The sequence below is a fragment of the Podarcis raffonei genome, chromosome 2 (genome assembly GCF_027172205.1).
Source record: "Podarcis raffonei isolate rPodRaf1 chromosome 2, rPodRaf1.pri, whole genome shotgun sequence".
In the NCBI taxonomy this organism is placed as follows: Eukaryota; Metazoa; Chordata; class Lepidosauria; order Squamata; family Lacertidae; genus Podarcis; species Podarcis raffonei.
Genome location: NC_070603.1, coordinates 4,238,288 through 4,257,854, shown reverse-complemented (window position 1 = coordinate 4,257,854; position 19,567 = coordinate 4,238,288). Strand labels below are relative to the sequence as shown.

The 19,567-nt window shown below is 41.7% G+C and overlaps 1 protein-coding gene across 8 annotated transcripts in view; it reads left to right on the top strand.

The window, feature by feature from the left end:
• Positions 1 to 19,567, top strand: part of R3HDM2 (R3H domain containing 2) — a 97,944-nt gene that overhangs the window by 55,898 nt on the left and 22,479 nt on the right. For 2 of the 8 annotated variants that reach the window (XM_053370538.1, XM_053370528.1), the window contains exons 11-15: positions 1,246 to 1,277; positions 1,384 to 1,437; positions 6,388 to 6,623; positions 15,241 to 15,392; positions 19,251 to 19,352. In XM_053370538.1, the coding sequence (XP_053226513.1) occupies positions 1,246 to 1,277; positions 1,384 to 1,437; positions 6,388 to 6,623; positions 15,241 to 15,392; positions 19,251 to 19,352 (576 nt within the window). The remainder of the gene's footprint in view (positions 1 to 1,245; positions 1,278 to 1,383; positions 1,438 to 6,387; positions 6,624 to 15,240; positions 15,393 to 19,250; positions 19,353 to 19,567) is intronic. The other 6 variants (XM_053370573.1, XM_053370547.1, XM_053370582.1 and 3 more) reach the window with 3 other exon arrangements.

The window sequence follows — 19,567 nt, the reverse complement described above, 5'->3', positions numbered from 1 at the left end:
CAGAACCATTGCTTTCTCCCCTTAAAAAAGCTCAACAACTTTGCCCCCCCCCCATGGGTAGATCACTGCTAGTTTTTTTTTTCTGGGAGTAGATCGCAGTCTCTTGGGAGTTTGACGTCCCTGATATAGATGTTGAAAAGCATGAGGGAGAGGACAGAGCCCTGAAGCACCCCACAAGTGAGAGCCCAGGGGTCTGAACACTCATCCCCCAAAACCATTTTCTGTACACAGCCCAGGAGGAAGGGGTGGAACCACTGCTTAACAGTGCCCCCAGCTCCAAACTACTCTAGATGGTTCAGAAGGATACCATGGTCAATAGTATCAAAAGCTGCTGAAAGATTCAGCAGAACTAGAAAACTGTGGTGGAAATATCCACAAATGTCCACAAATAGAACTATTTTGGAAGGAAGTTTTTAAAGAGATACCTCAGATTACAGCTCAGACAATCCCATTAACTTCGTTTTTAGCCTTACTTAACTTACATACTTCAGATAAAAACCAATCAAGAAGTAAGGAATTAATTACACATTTATGAACAGTTGCTAGAACAGTAACAGACAGAACTTGGAAAACCTTGCAATTAATGAATGTTGGCAAAAAGCCAAAATAGAAATGTTGTTGCAAAAATTGAAGATGGCAAGGATATAGAAAAAAAAGGAGACAATTTTTACACTGTGTGGTATGATTCTATGATTTTATTAAATATGTAAATGAAACAACACATGGATGAGAAATACCTGCAACATATATTACAATATAGTGTAAGCTGGCACTACTCATTAGCTCACTCCTATTATTCTGTGTTTTCCAAGCTGATTGGTTGAAGAATTAATTGAACTGATTTACTGTAATCACTGTAAAACAATATACATAGTGACCCATTTTTTCAGCAACGTCATACTTCATGATTTACGTCTGTACAATTTTGTAACAGAAAAAGGTTTAAATTTTTTTTCTGATGAAGGACCTGATAGATCCAAAACATACTGGATTATAAATTATTGGATATAAAATAATTTATTCTACCCCTTTGCTTTTGCTTCCTGCTCCCCTCCCCCTTTGCATGGGGTTTCCCTCTCTTATTGCACTTAGTTGCAATTATAGGAATATTTTAGCAGGGGATCTTGAACTCCTTTCTTTTTGAGTGCCTAGATGCCCCTTGATTTCAGCTTGCCAGGACAAATATCTTATGAGAGCTGTTCTTTTTGTTTCCATTTCAAATTGTGTGGCTCTGTCTGCTGGTAGTCTGGCCAGAACGGATTCCTGAACGACAGCAGGTTAGTACAACTCATGCATGCATGCTTCCTTCCATCTTCAGGCTTTCTTAAGGGACAGAGGATCTTAAACTCCATAACAATGCTTTTCTTTGATGTTAACCAACAGACTCTCCAAAGAAGGCTTTTCTTCTAGCTCTCACAAAAGGCGGCAGATCTTTAGGTACCTCTGTGTGATTTCTTGCATACATTTGTCTTGCAGAGCAAATTCGCACCATGCATGGCTGCTTGTGGAGTCCTTCAAATTGTCTCATCTTTTGTAACATCACTTTGTGTCCAACCTCTCCCACACACATGCAAACACAGATAAAACTAAAACACTGGTGTATTCAAAAGATTGCTGGTGTCCAAGCGCATATACTTAAGAAGTAAGTTCCACTTATTTCATTCTAGCTCACTTTCAAGTAAGTGAGCTTAGAACTGCAGTTTTATGGAGGCTAGGCACGGGGACTGGATGCAAGAATTGGGAATATTTCAATCTGGATCCAGCCATCTTCACCATGCATTGAACCTTTATGAGAATAGAGTCTTGCATAGTCTCATGGAACATTTGGCTGTCTTTAATCCAAGGATGGGGAACCTGTGGTCTTCCCAGATGCTGTTAGACCGCAATTCCCATCATCCCTAACTCATGAGCCACAAGTTCTCCATCCTTTTTTTAACCTCGTTGTGAGATTCATTTTCTCTTTGAATTACTTGTGGGTAAATAAAGGCAGGGATGCGGGTGGCGCTGTGGTCTAAACCACAGAGCCTAGGGCTTGCCCATCAGAAGGTTGGTGGTTTGAATCCCCGTGACGGTTTGAGCTCCCATTGCTCGGTCTCTGCTCCTGCCAACCTAGCCGTTTGAAAGCACGCCAAAAGTGCAAGTACTGGACTTAACGGTCAGGGGTCCTCTGTACCCCTTAAATAAAGGCAGCAAGACATTCTATGTTAGCAGAGCGTCTGAATGAGCAATCTTTTATTTGGGGGGGGGGGGCGGTAATCAGAGTTTTCCCTAAACTGCATCTGCTTAGACAGAAAAGAGCTCAAGATCTACCTCTTGTCCTCTCCTAATGCTGCAAACTGATAAAAATGGCTTTTCGGTGGGGTAGATATTAAAAAGATGTGAAAGTTACTTAATTCTCCATTCACCCTTCAGTACAACAATATGTTATCAGGGGCTAGCTTAACATGAAAGTAATTTAAAATGCTCCTAGGTAAAGGAATGTCAGGGCACATTTCTTGATCAGTATCAACAGAGCTCCTACTTTTCTGGCCACAGAACAAGAGGCAATTCAATGCAATATTTTAAAAATCTTAATGATCCCTAGAGGTCGAACTATCCTTATGTAGCATCACTCAGACTGTGCCCCATGGATCAGACTTCCTACTTTGCTGCCCTTAATGTATGTGCAAATCTAACTAAAGCAAGAGCTCAGCACAGATGAGGAGTTCATATACAGGCATAGCAGCTCCCCTTCAAGTGGAAGGATGCAGTTAAGAACATGCTCCAGGGGATGTTGCTCAGCAGACAGCTTAGTGTTGAAATTTTTAGAGCTTCTCCCCTCTCCTTCATTTCCAGTTCTGGTCTACAGTGGCTTGTATGCAATTGGCCATTGTAGGGACAGACATTTCTTCACCTCATACCTTTTCAGCCACCTGGAGTCCAACCTAGCCATTTTTACATCTAAGAAACAAAACCTCATACTCGCATCATATGTTCTCCCTGATGCACTGTCGTGCCACTAAATTTCCAAATATCTTAAAACACTGTACCATACAATGGTTGGAGATGAAACCAACTAGGCAGGCGTGTGTGTGTGACTCTGGACTTAAATTTTATTATTAATAAAATAATTCAGGACCTGGTCCATGATGTAAATATTGTTAAATTGATTGGAGACAGTGCCTAAATTACTGTCATGTTCAACATTGCCAAAGAAATCCAACACAGTTACATTTTACTTCAAAAGAGGAAACTTCCCCAAAAGCAGGTGACTGGTAAAAAAGAAGTTGAGAGGAAAAGTAAAGAGTCAGATCTCTTTGGAATGCTTGAGAATTAATAATAATAATTTATTAATCATCATTATACCCCACCCCTCTGGCTGGGTTTCCCGAGCCGCTGTGGGTGGCTTACAACATATCTAAAAACATAATAAAATTGTTCAAAGCAGAAATAATAGAAATTCAGCTAGAATGTATATCCCAATTTAAGAAAAGTACCACCAGGGTCAGGAGGATTCTGGCTTGCTTAACAAGCAGCATCAAGGAAGAAGACTTTAGAAAATGAAAGCCTTGTCCAAATGAGGAGACCAGACCAAGAAAATAACTGAGAAATGCAAGCCGACAGTACAGAATGCAAAAAAAGAATTTGAGGAGCAAATCACTAAATGACAACAAATGCAATTAGAAGTGGGAACTTGGCCAGGGAGGTGGTTGGATTTTTGGACAACAAGGGAGTAAGAGAGTGCTAAAGTAACTGAATGAATTCTTGCACCTGTCTTCACAGTGGAAGATGTAGGACAGGTCTCTGTGCCTGAACTAACTTTCTATCTAACTCATTATAGGAATCATGTTAAGTGTGCAAATAAACTAAACTTCCTGTTAACTTGTTCATTCAACTTTTCCTGATCTGACTGAGCCCTTCTGCCCAAGTACTCAATACAGCACTGGGCAAAACCGTGTGTATGTGTCTAGAGGAATGTCACAGTAGTTAACCACGATTCCATCTGTGTTAGCAGGAAGCCAGTCAAGCTGGGAGACAGATATAGGCTGGTGTACCTGATATTCATTTACATTATTAGATTTTTTTAGCTGCCCTTTACCATAAGGCCTCAGGTGTGTAACAGTAATGAAATATTACAATTATAAAACAATCACAACCACAAAACAAGAAAAGTTTAAAAACAGTTCCATTCCATACAGTTCTTTTTTTCTAGAAAAATAGGTGCTGCTACTCACCATGAAGTTGTTCCCGTAAGTGCTACACTTTTTAGCAACAAGGGGGGCAGTACTGCGTACCCTTGAGTACCCCCTGAGGAAAAAAGCACTGTTTCCATATATAAAAACCATTACCAACATTTAAAACTATTCCACATGTTAAAAGAATTAAAATAGTTCTCATACAGATGCAGACTGATACTTAGCCAAAAATACAGAATACGGATGCTGTTGGTGTATCATCCATCCTGCTGCCTAGTAGCCTCCCTGAACTGGCAGATGCAGATTCTGGTGTGGTTTTGTAGAACCCTAGTATGCTGGTTATGAAGGACTTCAGTGTCCATATGGAAGCTGTCCTGTTGGAAATCAGTTTAGGACTTCATGGCTGCCATGACAATCAGGGGGTTGTCTTAAGTCATCAGTAGTCCAACACAGAGCGTGGGCCATATATTTAGTCTGGTGGTTGTTGTTGTTGTTTTGGTTATGGAATGGGTTGGGAGTGATTCAGTGGAGAGCAGAGGGTGTCTTATCACCTTGTTATGGATAGATCACTCCCTTGTGAAGTTTAAGCGACTGGTTCCCTGCAGGGTTGGGGGGGGATTTGAGCATGGTCTGCCCCTGCAGACCTATGGAAAATGAAATATTCTTGAATGCTCCGGGGAATTTTCCAGCTGGCATTGCTGCTGCTGTTGTTGAAGCCCTTGCTCTGCTTGTGGCATGGTGAGATGTAGAGAGCCGTCAACATGATTGTGTCCTCTTTAGGTCCATGGGAGCTGGAAAGCCCCTTGATTTTCTGCGGAGCTCTGGGCTATGAAAAGGACTGGTAGATTGCTAGAACGGAGGTGGTGCAAAACTAGGGACAAATAGGGCCAAGTTAGAGCACATGATCGTGCCTGGAGGAGAGCTCAACATTCCAATCCTGAGAGGACTGTGCTGGCTTCTGGTGAGCTTCTGGGATCAATTTAACATGTTGGTGCTCATATACAAAGTACAAAATTACTTGGGAGCCAACACTTGAAGAATCACCTCCCTCCCTGCCTCAACACACAGTTTAAAATTAGAGGGAGAAGGGCTCTGTTGTGACTGGCAAAGACAGGGCTTTCTCCGTGGCAGCACCTCATCTCTGGGACTCCCTCCTGGGGAGATTAGGCAGTCCCCTTTCCTGGCCATGTTCAGGCAGAATTTAAAGGCATTTTTATTTGTGCAGTCCTTTGGAAGGGAGTACGGACATCCAAATACCATAGATGTTCAAATATTTGTTTGTTTGTTTGTTGATTTAATGTTGTTAGCTGCCCATGCCGTCTTTTCAGGAAAGAAGGGAGGGATATAAATTTAGTCACAGAATAAACATATATAGCCTCAAAGCCAAATACATCATTTATTTTTGAAGTGCTTAGCATGGGGGTCCTTCTGGTTGAGCTGTATTCTCAGAGGACTAGACATCTCTGATCACAGGCATCCCTTTCTGCTCTGCTTACATATACCGCTCTGTAACTCTGCAGTGAAGTAGATTCCTTCTCTATTATCTATCCTGTTCTTCTGAAATGTTCTACAATTTCCTTTATCTTCTCATGCCAGACAGCCAGACATTGATGTTTTCTTCTTTCTACTGGATTCACAGTGGCTTCTATTTTCTCCTTGTCTCATAATGAGAGACAGGTCCCATTTTTGTTTTGAGGCATTTTTGAAAATGATGTGTGCCAGGAGCAGGATAGGTGTGCTACATTGGGGAGCTTCCAAATAAATGTATCTTGGAAGGGAAGATCCCACATAGGCTGCTTGCTCAATGGCTAATCTGGTCCAGGCCTGCTGTTTGAGAGATCCAGTTCGTCTGCTGTCTGATCAGAAAGAGATACCAAGTCCATTCAGATTATTTTCCCTGCCTGATCTGTATCTTAGGAGGTCAATGTGCCTTTTAGATCTCTGTTTCTGGGTAGGCTTTGAGCAGCTACGATACAGACCATTCTATACATATGGCAGCCCACATTGCCAGGAGCTGCCTGTAAAACTCACCAGCCTCCATGCTAATTCATGTGATGGATGGTATTCGCTGAGCTGGTCCTTCTCAGTGTAGCTACTTGTGCTTGTCTTGTCTGTTCTTCTAACACAAACAACACATTGATGCCTTGAATGTCCAGACATGCTGTACCTTTCTAGCTCTCAGTGGCGTTAACCGCTGTAATCTCTGCTGCAGGGGTAACCGGGATGGGCTCAGCCGGGCCTCGGGCAGCCGCCAGAGCAGCACCGAGAGCGATCTGAAGTCACTTGAGCCCAGGCCTTGGAGCAGCACAGACTCAGATGGCTCTACCCGCAATCTACGTCCTCCTGTCACCAAAGCTAGCAGCTTTAGCGGCATTTCCATTTTGACACGAGGAGACAGCATCGGTGGCATCGGCAAAGGAAGCAGTGCCAGCAGGACTATCAGGCCAGGTATCACTTCCCTCTTTACTGCCCCCATTCCGTTAGAATGAGAGAAAACCTTGTGGCTTGTGGTGAGTCCATTTTGGGCAATCCAGGATTAAAACTAGTTGTCGCCCAATAAAGAACTGGAGGTTGCTTTCTTGTTGTCACTGGAGAGATGGACAGGGGCCTTCAGCTCATTCTTTGCTGCACCTGTGCTACTCTGCAACTATATAGACAGAAGACCTGAAAAACATCCTGCGAGAGAGGAGGATAGAGCTCAGTGAGGTATGTGGTGAGCTTGGAGTGGGGTAGCAAATGTGCTAGCAGTGAAAACTGGGGAGGAAACGAGAGGAAACAGATTGGTAGCGAAGATTGTCCCATTCCAGAAATAAACCCAGATGACTCTGCAGATTTCTAAGCCCTGGGTGCATGCTAATCCTACCTAGTGAGTTCAGTCATCTTCATGTCATTGGGCTCAGTGACAAAACCATTGATTTCAACCAGGTTAGAATTACACCTGGATTTGACAACAAATTGCTTGTGATCCATGTATGATTGTTTCATGATTCCTCCCTTCTAGCCACCATCCCAGGGATTGACCATAAATTAACTTTTGAGTCTGTCAGCAATATATACGGGAGGAAGAACTAATGCCACATGCTGACAGACTCAAAAGTTAATTTATGGTTTTAATGTTGTATGCTTTTGTTTTGTAAGCTGCTTTGTGGCTTTGGTGAAAAGCAATATGTAAAAAGATCCTATAGGCAAAGTTGCAAAGGAAAGGCCAATGAAGTGCAATTCTAGTTTTAGTTCTCATGTTTCCTAACTTGATTGTTCCTCTGCATAATGATGTATTTTTTATCTAACTAACTGCAGAAATGACTCTCCTTTTTATGAAGGCAGCCAAAACACTTTGGAGTTTTAATTAAATGATAATTGCACCTTATTGACCCTGCCTCTTGCATTCTTTCCTATTTTCAGAACTTAAGAAGACAGAGAAATGTAATAATTTTGATATGGGCCAGAATGATAAAATTCAAAGCTTCAAGACCATTTGCTTTCCTCTTCCAGCCATTCATCACCATCCCATCTAAGTTTGTTGCTAGTAGTAATTTCCTCATAGTTCCCCACATGTGCTTTTAAAATTTCATTTTATTGATTTCTATGCTGCATTCTCTCTTAACCAAAGTGACAGTCAAAGCAGCAGTTTTCTGTCTCTAAAGAGTTGGCACTGCTGTTGCGGCCTCTATCCCTCTTCACCCTGAGTTCTTGAATTGCCCATAAACCGTTCTGTTTTGTATATTGGCTGCAAAGCCAATCCACAAAAATGAGAAAGAGGAAAAGCCCTTTGATTTTAATGGAGTGTAGAATGAATGTGCACCCCAGCAGCAGTCAGCAGGGTGCCACAGGGAGGGCGGCATTGTTTGCCTGGCTTTCCATTGCTGAACATTGCTGCCCCTTACCAAAAGGTGAAGGATCAATGTGCTGGGAGCTTAGTGTGGTGCAAGTGTGGCAGCAGAGCCAATCTGATGCTCCTGTCACTGTCCGCTCCTTGCCCCCTCCCGCTCTCAGTAAGCAGCAGCGATGCTCTGTGATGCCCCACCAATTGCTGTTGTGTACCCCTTGGCTTGATCTTGTCTAGGATGTCTAGGTCACCTCTGTAAATGGACACTTACTATCAAGGAGCCTTCTGTTGCCTTTGAGATTTGGGAGGTCTGGTACCACCGTTCAAGGCTTGATGGCACTGCAACCAGTTTGTTTTAGGGAAAGCACTTCTGTGCGGGGGGGGGGGGACGACACACACACACCTACAAGTCAGGTTAGGTTGTCACTATGGCAAGTATATCTCTCCTTTGCCATTCATCAGTATTGGGATGCTGTAACTAATGGATTTTCAAATTCTGTACACTCAATGAGACAGATGCACACATGTTGATATGCAGATGAGTTGCAGAATTTTTCCTTGCAGTGATGCTTTTCTACATAGAACAATTCTCACATTTGAAAACAGGTCACAGTGTAGACTCCTTTTTTACACAGCTGCTTTGTATGTGACAGTCACAGGGTGTGCGTGTGTGTGTGTGCGCAGAAAGGCAGTAGCTTTAGAGAGTACTATTGTAGTACCTCTCAAGTGATGACATTGAGCCATGCTACAAGTCTCCTCAGTGCTGGTGAGTGCTAACTGGACACATGTGTTTTGGATGAGTCTGTCAAGGAGCTATGCTTTCCATAAGCAACTCATGTGAATAGTCCTGGTTCTTTTTCTATCAGTGGCAGTTGCACTCAACAAGAAAGACGGCCAAGGCTGTATTGGTAACTGTGGCCCTGCATAATTCTCCTGGATTGGTGAGGAATTCAGTCTGCACCCTCAATTCTGAGGTTCTCCTGTTCTTTTAGTTAGTGCACAATTCAATAATAACTATAGATTGTTCCCATCTTGAGGCAGCTCACAGGCCAATAAATCAAGAGAAATGAAAAGTTATGTGGACTTTGGAAAAGAAAATTATTGACGAAATGAGATGTTAGTCCCTTAATACTATAAATTGGGTGGGGGAAAAGTGATTTTGAAACTAGCATTTCCACACCATCATAATGGGGAAAACTAAGCAAGGGGAGATGGAGTGCACCTGCTGGAAATGAAAGAGTAAGATTTACCATTTATATTGAAGACTGGTGTTTTGATGGATAGTGGTCAGGATGAGGCAATACAAGAACAAGAAGAAAACTCTAGTAGAAGGTTTCCATCAGCTTTGCATGCAGAAGGTCCCAGGTTCAATCCCCAACAAGTCAGAGTAGACCCAGGATAGATTCCTGTGTGAAGCCCTGGAGAACTATTTCCACTCATTACAGATAAAGCAGAGCTAGATGAATCAATGATATAAACTGGTTTCACTCTTCCTAGTGACTAACAGCTGGGTTTTCTGGAAAATTGAGTTTCATGACTTTTCTGTCTTGAAAAAATGCAACAAAATGTTGTATTTCCCTTCTAAGTTTTTGTGTCATTCATGAAACATATTAGCTTATTGAAGGCTTGACAGACATGGCTAAACATAGCACTCTTGAATTCTCTTTTTTATATATAATTTTATTTATAATTTTCATTTATTTACGTTTCAACAATAGTTCAACAATAATTCTAACATTTCAAACTTCAACTTCCTTCCTCCTCTTTCTGTGGTTCCTTAAATTTATTTTCATCATTCCCTGCATATTCCAAATTATCTTGACTTATTCTTTTATTCATCTCTTCTCATATATGTTTTTGAAGCTGCAAGTTATAACAATAATCCTGCCAATGTTTTAATCTGTTTATAGTTTGTTTGTAAATAATCAATAAACCATTTCCATTCCCTTATAAAAAGTTTGTTGTCCCGATTTTTTATTCTTCTGGTAAGTTTCGCCATTTCTGCATAATCCATTCTGTAGCCATTCTTCTCTCTTCAGGACTACTACTTCTTTCCATTTGGGGGAAAATAACATTCCTGCAGCTGTAGCTGCATACATGAATTTCAGTTTTGATTCTATAATTCCCAAGAGAAAATGCCACAAAATGGTGAGAGTTGCCTGTCCAAAATGTTGTATTTAACGTCAAAGTTTTTGTGTCATTCATGAAAAATATCAGCTGATTTAAGGCTTGACAGGAGTGGCTAAACATATCACTATTGAATTCTCTTTTTAAAAAAATATATATTTATTGGGATTTTCAAAAAGTAAAGAAAAAAAACAAAAAAGAAAAAACAGGAAAAAAAGAACAATTAAAAACTCATAAAGTTTACATTTCTTGCTTTCCATAACCAATTTCCTTGACTTCCCCACACCTCCCCTTCTTGTATTCCAATTCCAATTTTTAGCTCAGCAAATTCTTGTCCCCACACTTTACCTTATTTTCTCTAATTCATTTTAATTAACCAGTTTTACTTAATACTTATTAATACTTAATACTCAATACTTATTCTTAGAAAACTTTTTCTAAATTCGCCCCATCAATTTAATTAACCAATTTTAACTTAAAAGCCTCAATCTTTATACGTCAACACTTATTCTTAAAAATCTTTTTCTAAGGTCGGCCCCAATTCCCTTCCCCGAAATCCCCATTTTTATGTTAGTGGCAAGACCAAATTAATTAAAACAAAATATAGTTATACACCCTTTGGATTCCCAAAGCCCCACCACCCCCTTTCCCGGTTTTGAACCCCAACCAAAGTCCATCAGTCCATCTGCAGTCAGCCTGGCGACCTCACGTCTGAGGCTCTCAACTCTCTCTCAATTCCTCTCTGCTGGTTTTTTTGATAGTCCTTTATTTTAAATTCCGAATCTCGAAGGAGCTCTGTTCCAATGAAGTCCATGTTTCTTCCAGCCAGGCCTCCATATTTAAAAATGGAGCCAAGATCTTATTTCTTACTTCTCTTAAGTCCAAATGTCCCAAAGGCTCCAATTTCCACATTAGCCAGGTTTGTATTCCATATGTCTTCAGATCTCCATATAGGGAGATCTCTCCATTTTCCATTCTTCAATTCAAACCAAATTTCCATCATCCTGATCTTGTTTTCTTTTATATCCATCTTAATCGGCCTCTGGTTCTCCTCAACCATCTGTGGCATTATAGCTCCTCCTTCTTTTTCCTTCAGATCATCATGTTCCTCTTTAATCACATTCTCAGATTTCTCAAATTTCTTTTCTTGTTCGGCTGTAAAGATTTTTAGGTCAACTACAAAGCTTTCCTGTTCATCTGCAAGAACTTGAGTCAAGTCCCTTCCAGGCTCAGCAACTTTATTTACTGTTCCCTTCAGTATTGTAACGTTTATAGTCAAAACATCAGTCTGTTCCTGCAATTTTCCCAGGAGAGAGGAGGTCTTCTCCAGTTCAGCCAGTATTTTTCCACTTACAGCCATTTTTGTAATGTCCTAAACCCCCTCTAGAGGGATTCTAGTTTCTTAATGTCTTCCAGTTCCAACCCAAAAGCCAAGTTAGCCTTTTCTTCTTTATTTTAACAATTTGTTACCAAATTGTAGCGAATATAACCAGCAAAGACAGCAAAAACAAAGTTTCCCTTTCCCCCCCCAACTTTGACAGCTAGTTTGACAGCTGTCTTGGGGGAGGGGTGAATTCCGTTCTCAATGTTAGCTCTTATCCTCCAGCACAATCACTTAAATTGCCCCAACGTAGAGTTAATTGCTTTTCTCCACAAAGAAGAAAGGTATTCTCACAACCTTAGTAATAAAATCCTTGCTTTACGATGTTTACAAGACGGGTAGGCGGACTTCCTCTTAACACCTTACCCGGTCGTGCCTAATTCCCAAAGAAAATTTCCCTTTTAAGTCCAATTTCCGTGTTACTCACGGGTTGTTGCTTTTAATCCAAATATTCAGAGAAAGAAGTTAGCGCTCTCCGTCCATGGCATGCGGCTTCACTCAGCAGGGGAAGCAGTCGACTCACAGCACCACACCGCTCTCCGTCCCCCGTTCCAGAGCCTTTAAAAAGGCTCCTTTGTGGGTCGGGGGGGGGCGCAAATGGCGCAGAACCCGACCCCTGTTGAGCCGATTCCCTCCGGAGCTCGGAGGGAACCCGCCATTAGACGATGGCGCTAACCCAGAAGTCTCCACTATTGAATTCTCATTCATGCCCAGATCTGAATGTACCATCAGTTGAACTGTGTTGTATTGAACTTCCTGTATTGCACCACTGACATTATCCAAGTGTTGTTGTTTTTTTCGATTGGTGGAATTTATTCCCTCCCAAACTCTTCAAAATTACTTGGTTCTACTTTTGTTTTCCCACCATTCCATATAACATGTGATTACTTTAACCCACCCCACCCCATTCCCTCAGAATTCTGTGCTGGGAGGATAATTTCCTAAGTTAATTTGTTAAGTTGTCAAGATCTGAGTTTCCAACTAACTTTCATTTTGTGTGTGAGTTTTGTCCAGGGAATAAAAAGAGGGAAGGATATGGAGGGGGCCCTGAGCCTTTTCCACTACAGCCTCCCTTCCCCCTGCCATGGACACTGCAGTCCCACTTCCCCAGCTACTGTAAATGTTGCTCCATCTCTCTGACTTCTGAGATGTCATCAGATAATACGGATTATTATTTTTTATTAGCTGTATAATCCAGTGACTAAAGGAGAGGGAGAAAGCAGGCAGAAATTCTTAGGATGCTGAATTGATCACCAGCTACCAACCTTTGCGCTCAGGTGACAACCTTGCAGTTAGCCAAAAAATACAGCTCTCTGCTTATACATCTTAATTATATGAAAAACATATTGTTCTATTTTCCCAGTCAAGTCGGCATGGAAGGAATTGCAGTCTCCAGGCTCCCTTCTGTTACTCCGCAGCATCACCAAGTCATCTTCCTCTGCACAGAGGGTGGATGATGGCTTTACAGATGTACTAATTATTCTTCTTTGGCTCAGAAATTGGAATAATATCAATAAAGGGGTGGGTGTGGAACACAGCAGCGTTGTGTCTCCTCTCTCACTGTTCGGAATGATTCATATCCAACCATCCATGTACTCACCCTGTTTACAAGTATCTTCCAGTTGAACTTCAGGGACAGGCACTGAAATGCCCGTATTTATTTCTCCTGCCTCTATCCATTGTTGCCTGCTCACAGTCACAATTCTTGCCCCTCCTTTGCTATGACAGTGTATTTTGGTATAAGTGAAACTGGACAAAGATCTGGTTATTCAGGGGTATTGTTTAGGTGGTTTTGTTGGTTTTTGTTGTTGCTGTTATTGATAGGAATTTTTTGTATATTTATATCTTATGTTTTATGTGGAATTTGTTTTAGTTTTCTTGTGTACTTTTTGATGTGTTTTATTTATTGCTTATGTAAATCTATTCATATTGTAAGCTGCCTTGAGCATGGCTTCAACTACGGAAAGGCAGCATACAGATAAAATGATGATGGTGATGATGATGATGACTACAAAGGATATCTCTTGAGGTCAAAGTGCTAGGTATCTGGCCTTGGGAGAGAAGCAGACGGGGGGGGGTCAAGTCGCATCTGAATAGTGCCATTTTCAGGTCACTTCATTTTTATTTTATTCTTGTCATTACTCTTGCACTTTCCCCTCCCCTGCACACCTGCAGTACATATTTACAAAGAGCAGGAGCAGATGAATAAAACATGCAGTATGTTGCCGTAAGATTGCTCATAGGTAAGAGCATTGGTTTGTCTTTCTTGGTGGTGAATCCAAATAGAGGAGAGAAAATATGATAGCCATCTTCAAATATCTGAAGGGCTGCCACATGGAAGGTGGAGCAAGCTTGTTTTCTCCTGCTCCAGAAGGTAGGACTCAGACAAATGGCTTCAAGTTATAAGAAAGGAGATTCTGACTAACCATCAGGAAGGATTTCCTGACAGTAAGAGCTGTTTGAAAATGGAACAGTCTCCCTCGGGAGGCTGTGGACTCTCCTTCCTTGGAAGTTTTTAAGCAGATGTTGGATGGCCACCTGCCAGGGATGCTTTGGTTGAGATTCCTGCATTGCAGGGGGCTGGACTCTCGAGGTCCCTTCCAACTCTACTTTTGTGATTCTACTTGGGATGTATATGGGAAGGCTAAGGCTGCTTCAGACATAATGGTTTTAGAATATCTCTATTGTACAAAACAATGTACATGTGCAGAATACAGAACAGACACGTATTGAGCATACATGCCACAAGAAATCCCCAGCTAGCCATGATGCCCTGCAATTTGTATCCATGTAGGAAAACATGGATACATTTCCCCAATCTATTATGTGAATTAGCTTCTAGCTATATAACAACTTCCTGAGACAAAACCCAGAAGTGAGGTCTTTATTGAGGACCTGAACCAGATGGCAATTGCATCAACTGTTCTTGGCATTCTCCAGGAGTTAAAGCGTGTACAGATTGACACTTAACGCAGCTACCGTTTCCAAGTTTGCCACAAAGCAGAGCAATTAACCAGTGTTCTTTATACTTCTAGTTTCCTTTTGTGCCACAAATATTCTTCAGGGGGGTGGTCCAAAGGGCACTGTATTGGGACCTAGGAGAGATTAGTTCATTCAGTTATTTTCATGGCTGGGTCTGTAAAAATATGACCAGAACCCTTTGTATCCACCTGGAAGATGGAACTAACAAGTAAATCCTTTACCTCACAGAGGGTCTGTGGGAGTAAACACCAGCTAATGCCCGAAATTGCTCAGATGCAGCTGTGATGATTGTCCAGCTGCTACAGAGAAGGCGGATATATTTTGAAAGTCTGCCTGTAAGTGCAGGGAAGTTCAGGCTCCATTTGCCTAGCATATTAACTTATGAAAATCTGGTTACCTTGGAATTTTATATGCATTTATTCATAACAGAAATGCACAGAGCAGCTCACAAGAACAGCAGAACCCAGACATCAGTGCACCAAAGTGAAATAGGCTAAGAGAAGTAGGGTGTTGTGCACCAAGGCTTCAACTGAGCCATGGCTCTGTACTGAATCTGTTGTAGAAATGCCTAGCCAGGCCAATGACAAAGGTGCCCCTGACCATGTGCGGAGTCATTTTTGTATACATCAATGATTTTCCGTCCTTACGGTGTTTCTTCTAGCCAGGCTTGAACCCTCACACCTCTCCTTTCAGAAGTAATGCACATTTTTTGTTAACATCTGTTGTGTGCATTTTGTTTCCTTGTGAAGGTCTGTCACTAAGTACCCCAGAAGCCTGCAGCCAAGTCTCCTCTGCTCAGCCTGGCCAAGGACTCTTGCCATGCGCTGCTCAGCAGCAACAGCAACCACTTCCACCCACACCCCAGCAACAGCCATCAATGAGTAATCACATCATATCACAGGTGAGTCACTGTTCAATGTCACCAGGTTCTAGGGAATGTTTTCTTGTGGTTCCTTAGCCAGGAAGCAGAAACAGAAGAATGTGCCTGAGCATTCTTACTGCTGCTAGAAAAGGGTTGTTGTTGTTTTAATTATCTACACAAATTGTTCTTCTTTATCTCTCCCTTCCCATCCAGTCCCATCAAACTGATTCTGTCATGGTAGCAAAACCTGGCTTCCCACAACATGCAGTTTGGGGCAACATTGTTTCAGTAGGCCTAAATCAGGAATGGGGAAACTGTAGCCCTTGATACATATGTTGGACTGCAGCTCCAACCATATCTGACAATTGGTCCTGCTGGCTGGGGCTGATCAGACTTGGAGAACCACCTGCTCCCCACCACTGGCATAGGTCCTAATGTGGCATTGCAGGGATGCAGTAGCATCAACTGCAAAAAGGGTGACTGTAAGGCAGAACTGCTTATATTCTGCACTTGCAAAGAAAAAAAGACCCTGATTTCTGCTCTAAGAACAGTGAAATAGACGTTTTAAGTTGTGGGTGAACATATCAGACGGCACAGTGATTCTTCAAACAGCTCTTGTTTATTCAGAGGCCAGAACAGAACTGAACTGAAGGGTTCAGTCAGCCTGCTTATATAGAGCTCCAGTACACATAATTGTAACAACTTTCTAAAACTATCCAATCACTTTCGATCCCTTATTTGCATAACTATCTACAGTATCCCCCTGCTGGCCCAGGGTGAGAACTTCAGTACATAACAAGATGAATAATTCAAGCTGGTTCTGCTAGCAATGAGGAAGGGAAAGGGAGGGATAATGAATCCTTGCTGTCCTCCACCCTGTGCACTAGAATTCACTCTGGTTTCCTGGATCTCACCAGCCATTGCCCATATTTATGTGTAATTTTGCAATCACTGCAAATTCCTCATTCCAAGGAAAGTTGAAAAAAAAAGAAGAATACCAGACACAATGTGTGGAATAGAATTATATCATTAGGACACATTCCTAATTAGAAATTAGGAATTTCTTAAACCGTTATGTGTGTGCATGCACGCACACATGCCTAGGTGTGAAGGTTACATCATACAGCAGGGGCAAGCTCTGTCCTGACCTCTTGCATTGGGCTGACATTGTTGGCCTTTTCCTGCTGTGAAAAGGGACGAGGTGATCAGTGAGAATCAGCTCAGGATGTCTTCGGCTTGAAGGGATCTAATCAGCCATATTTATTTGGGCTACAATGTTTCCTAGCTTCAAAACAAAGCCTAAATTATAATTTGAACTTGCCTTGGAATCCTGGCTTGTTCCAAAGCTGGTTACCATAGTTTTCCAGTTCAGATGAGGCAGGACACTGGTTAAGTGAAGACATCCGTATTGCATTCAAGTGTTCTGTGAAGGAGCAAAGGGGCTACACACTCGGGCAAAATGTCAATTCATATCTTGGCTTATTCCATTGAGATATAATCATTTGAAGCAGCTGATGTGTTATTCCCAACCACAAAGAGTGTCTCCCCCCCTCAGTTCTTCCCCAGCCTTATATTGTATACAACACTAATGTCTCACATCAAATGTAACTGATCTGTAGAAAAGACTCTACAACCTAAAAAAAGAGACGATGAGCATACTTTTGTAAACCAAGAAAATATTTAATTAAAATTATTATTTTTTAAATCAAAAACAAAGAGCGTCTTGTGGGGAGATGCCCTAAAACGTCTGGTACTTGCCTCTCTTCTTTGGAAGAAACCAAAGAAAACTGGACAGAGGTTCATCCTAACAAAATGCTCACAGATGCGTGTTAAGGTGATTTGCATCTGGAAAGCCTGGAATGTGTGTTTGTGGGGGCTTTGCAGTTCTGCATGTTCCACAACAGGTCTGCCCCTGCCTCAGCAGAACAATTTGAGACAGACACACGAGGCTCTGGCTGTCCTCTTCAGCGGTAGGTTTGCACCAAACTGCTCAGTCCTTAGGAATGTGGACATCTTCCTACTCAGTTCCTTCAGTCGCCACAGAGAGCAGCAGGATTGAAATATTTGCAGATCGTTCTTTTTTGTTTGCTGCTTGACGTGACAGACCTTTTAATTTAGCTCAAATGGAGCATAAGGTATAGTTTTATTTAGTAATTTTACAGGAAGGGTAGTAATTTGAAGCAGAAGAATTGTTGGTTAGACTCACCTTAGCAGGGCCATGAAGAGATGTGAAATTTTGTATGGGGGATTTTTTCTGCTGCTTTGGCTACAGTCTGTGCACTCCTACTTGGGAGTAAGGCTGAATTGATTGTAACTTACTTTTGAATAGACCTATTTAAAATAGAATCATCTGGGCCAAGAAACAGTATGTAGACCTCAGCATTGTTACGCAGAAAAAGAAGAAACATGCATTCACAGGGAAAGCTCAGAAAAATAACACCTCCATAACATAAGGGGTAGTGATAAATGAAGATATTCTGCTATATTTTACAAAGTTGTTGAGGTAGTTGATATTATTTCATCCTCATACCTAGCAACTGTCAAATTAGACATCCTTATTTGTTGGTTAGATTTTATGTCCTACTGCATCCCCGTAAATAATATATACTTGACAATAATCAGAATCAATGTCTGAAGGGGGATGTCTGATTACTGGAAAACCGAAACTAGCAATTTAGATAAATTGGTTTATCCAATTTTGGCTTAAGACCAGTGAATGGCTATGTTTGCATGTTACAGTATCCATAGTTTTGTATGATGTGAACAAGCCTATTCAGGCCTTGGGCTCACTCCTGTCTCCTCCAGTGTAGCATGGGTTCAATTTTTTTTGCTCTAAACAAAATTTAATTAACCACAGTTATCTGAAGAAGTGTGCATGCAAACGATAGCTTATACCAAGAACAAACTTAGTTGGTCTCTGCATCAGACCAACATGGCTACCTATATTATGCACAATCTGTCACTTCAGGCGAAACAACAAACTGTTGTTAAGCAAAAGTGGTCCATACTCCTTCCAGCTGTTCAGGAGGAGAATAGGGCATGTGGAGACTATGTGCACAAGGCTCATTTATGTCACTCTAAATTGTGGTTTACCATGATGTGCAAATATGTCCAGTGTGCTCCACCTTGATGAATTGTGTATTTTCCAGAATTTGCCACCTAGAAGGATAAAATACTTACTTTACATTATTTATGTGATCAGGACAAAGATTTTCATCTTTTTTAAATCATATGCTATTTTTGTAAAACTTAAAGGTAAAGGGTAAAGGGACCCCTGACCATTGGGTCCAGTCGTGACCGACTCTGGGGTTGCACGCTCATCTCGCTCTATAGGCCGAGGGAGCCGGCATACAGCTTCTGGGTCATGTGGCCAGCATGACTAAGCCACTTCTGGCAAACCAGAGCAGTGCACGGAAATGCCGTTTACCTACCCACTGGAGTGGTACCTATTTATCTATTTGCACTTTGATGTGCTTTCGAACTGCTAGGTTGGCAGGATTTGTAAAACTTAGGAGGCAGCTAAAAGCAGAGTCCTGTTTCCTAATCTTTACAGCCCTGCCAGTTGCAGGGCAGGTTTCTTTTAAGGCTGCAAGGGCCACTAGGCACCTGAATTAGAATGCATGTTGATGTCAGAGTTCTCAGAAATTGGTATTCGACATCTTGCTATTCCTATTGCCTTTCCCCCTTGGCTGAAGTCTTCCAGAGCTTCTATTTCTTGGTTTTTCTTTTTCTCTAAAGCAGATGGAAAGCCATCTTTTCAGACCTCTTATGTCTTTATGTATAATGACTAACCTTGTTCTGCCTTTTCTCCCTCTGCCCTTGCCCTCTCCTTTCCTCTCCCCCCACCCCTGCTTCCTTATGCCTGTTTCTTCCTTTCCTTTCCTTTTCTACTCTTAGCCAGTCCCAGCTCTGCAGCCCTCTCCACAGCCTGTTCAGTACTCTCCAAGCTCCTGCCCCCAAGTCCTCCTGCCAGTCTCTCCACCCCAGCAGTACAATATGGTATTAAAAACCCAACTTCTTAGATTTTCTTTCTTTCTTTCTTTCTTTCTTTCTTTCTTTCTTTCTTTCTTTCCCTCTCTCTCTCTCTCTCTCTCTCTCTCTTTCTCTTTCTCGCTCTCTCTCTTTCTCTCTCTCTTTGGCATAATAAAGAATGTGCTGCATTCCAGTGCTGATTTTGTTAGCTGCTTGTTCGCTTTGGGTACATAATAAAAACA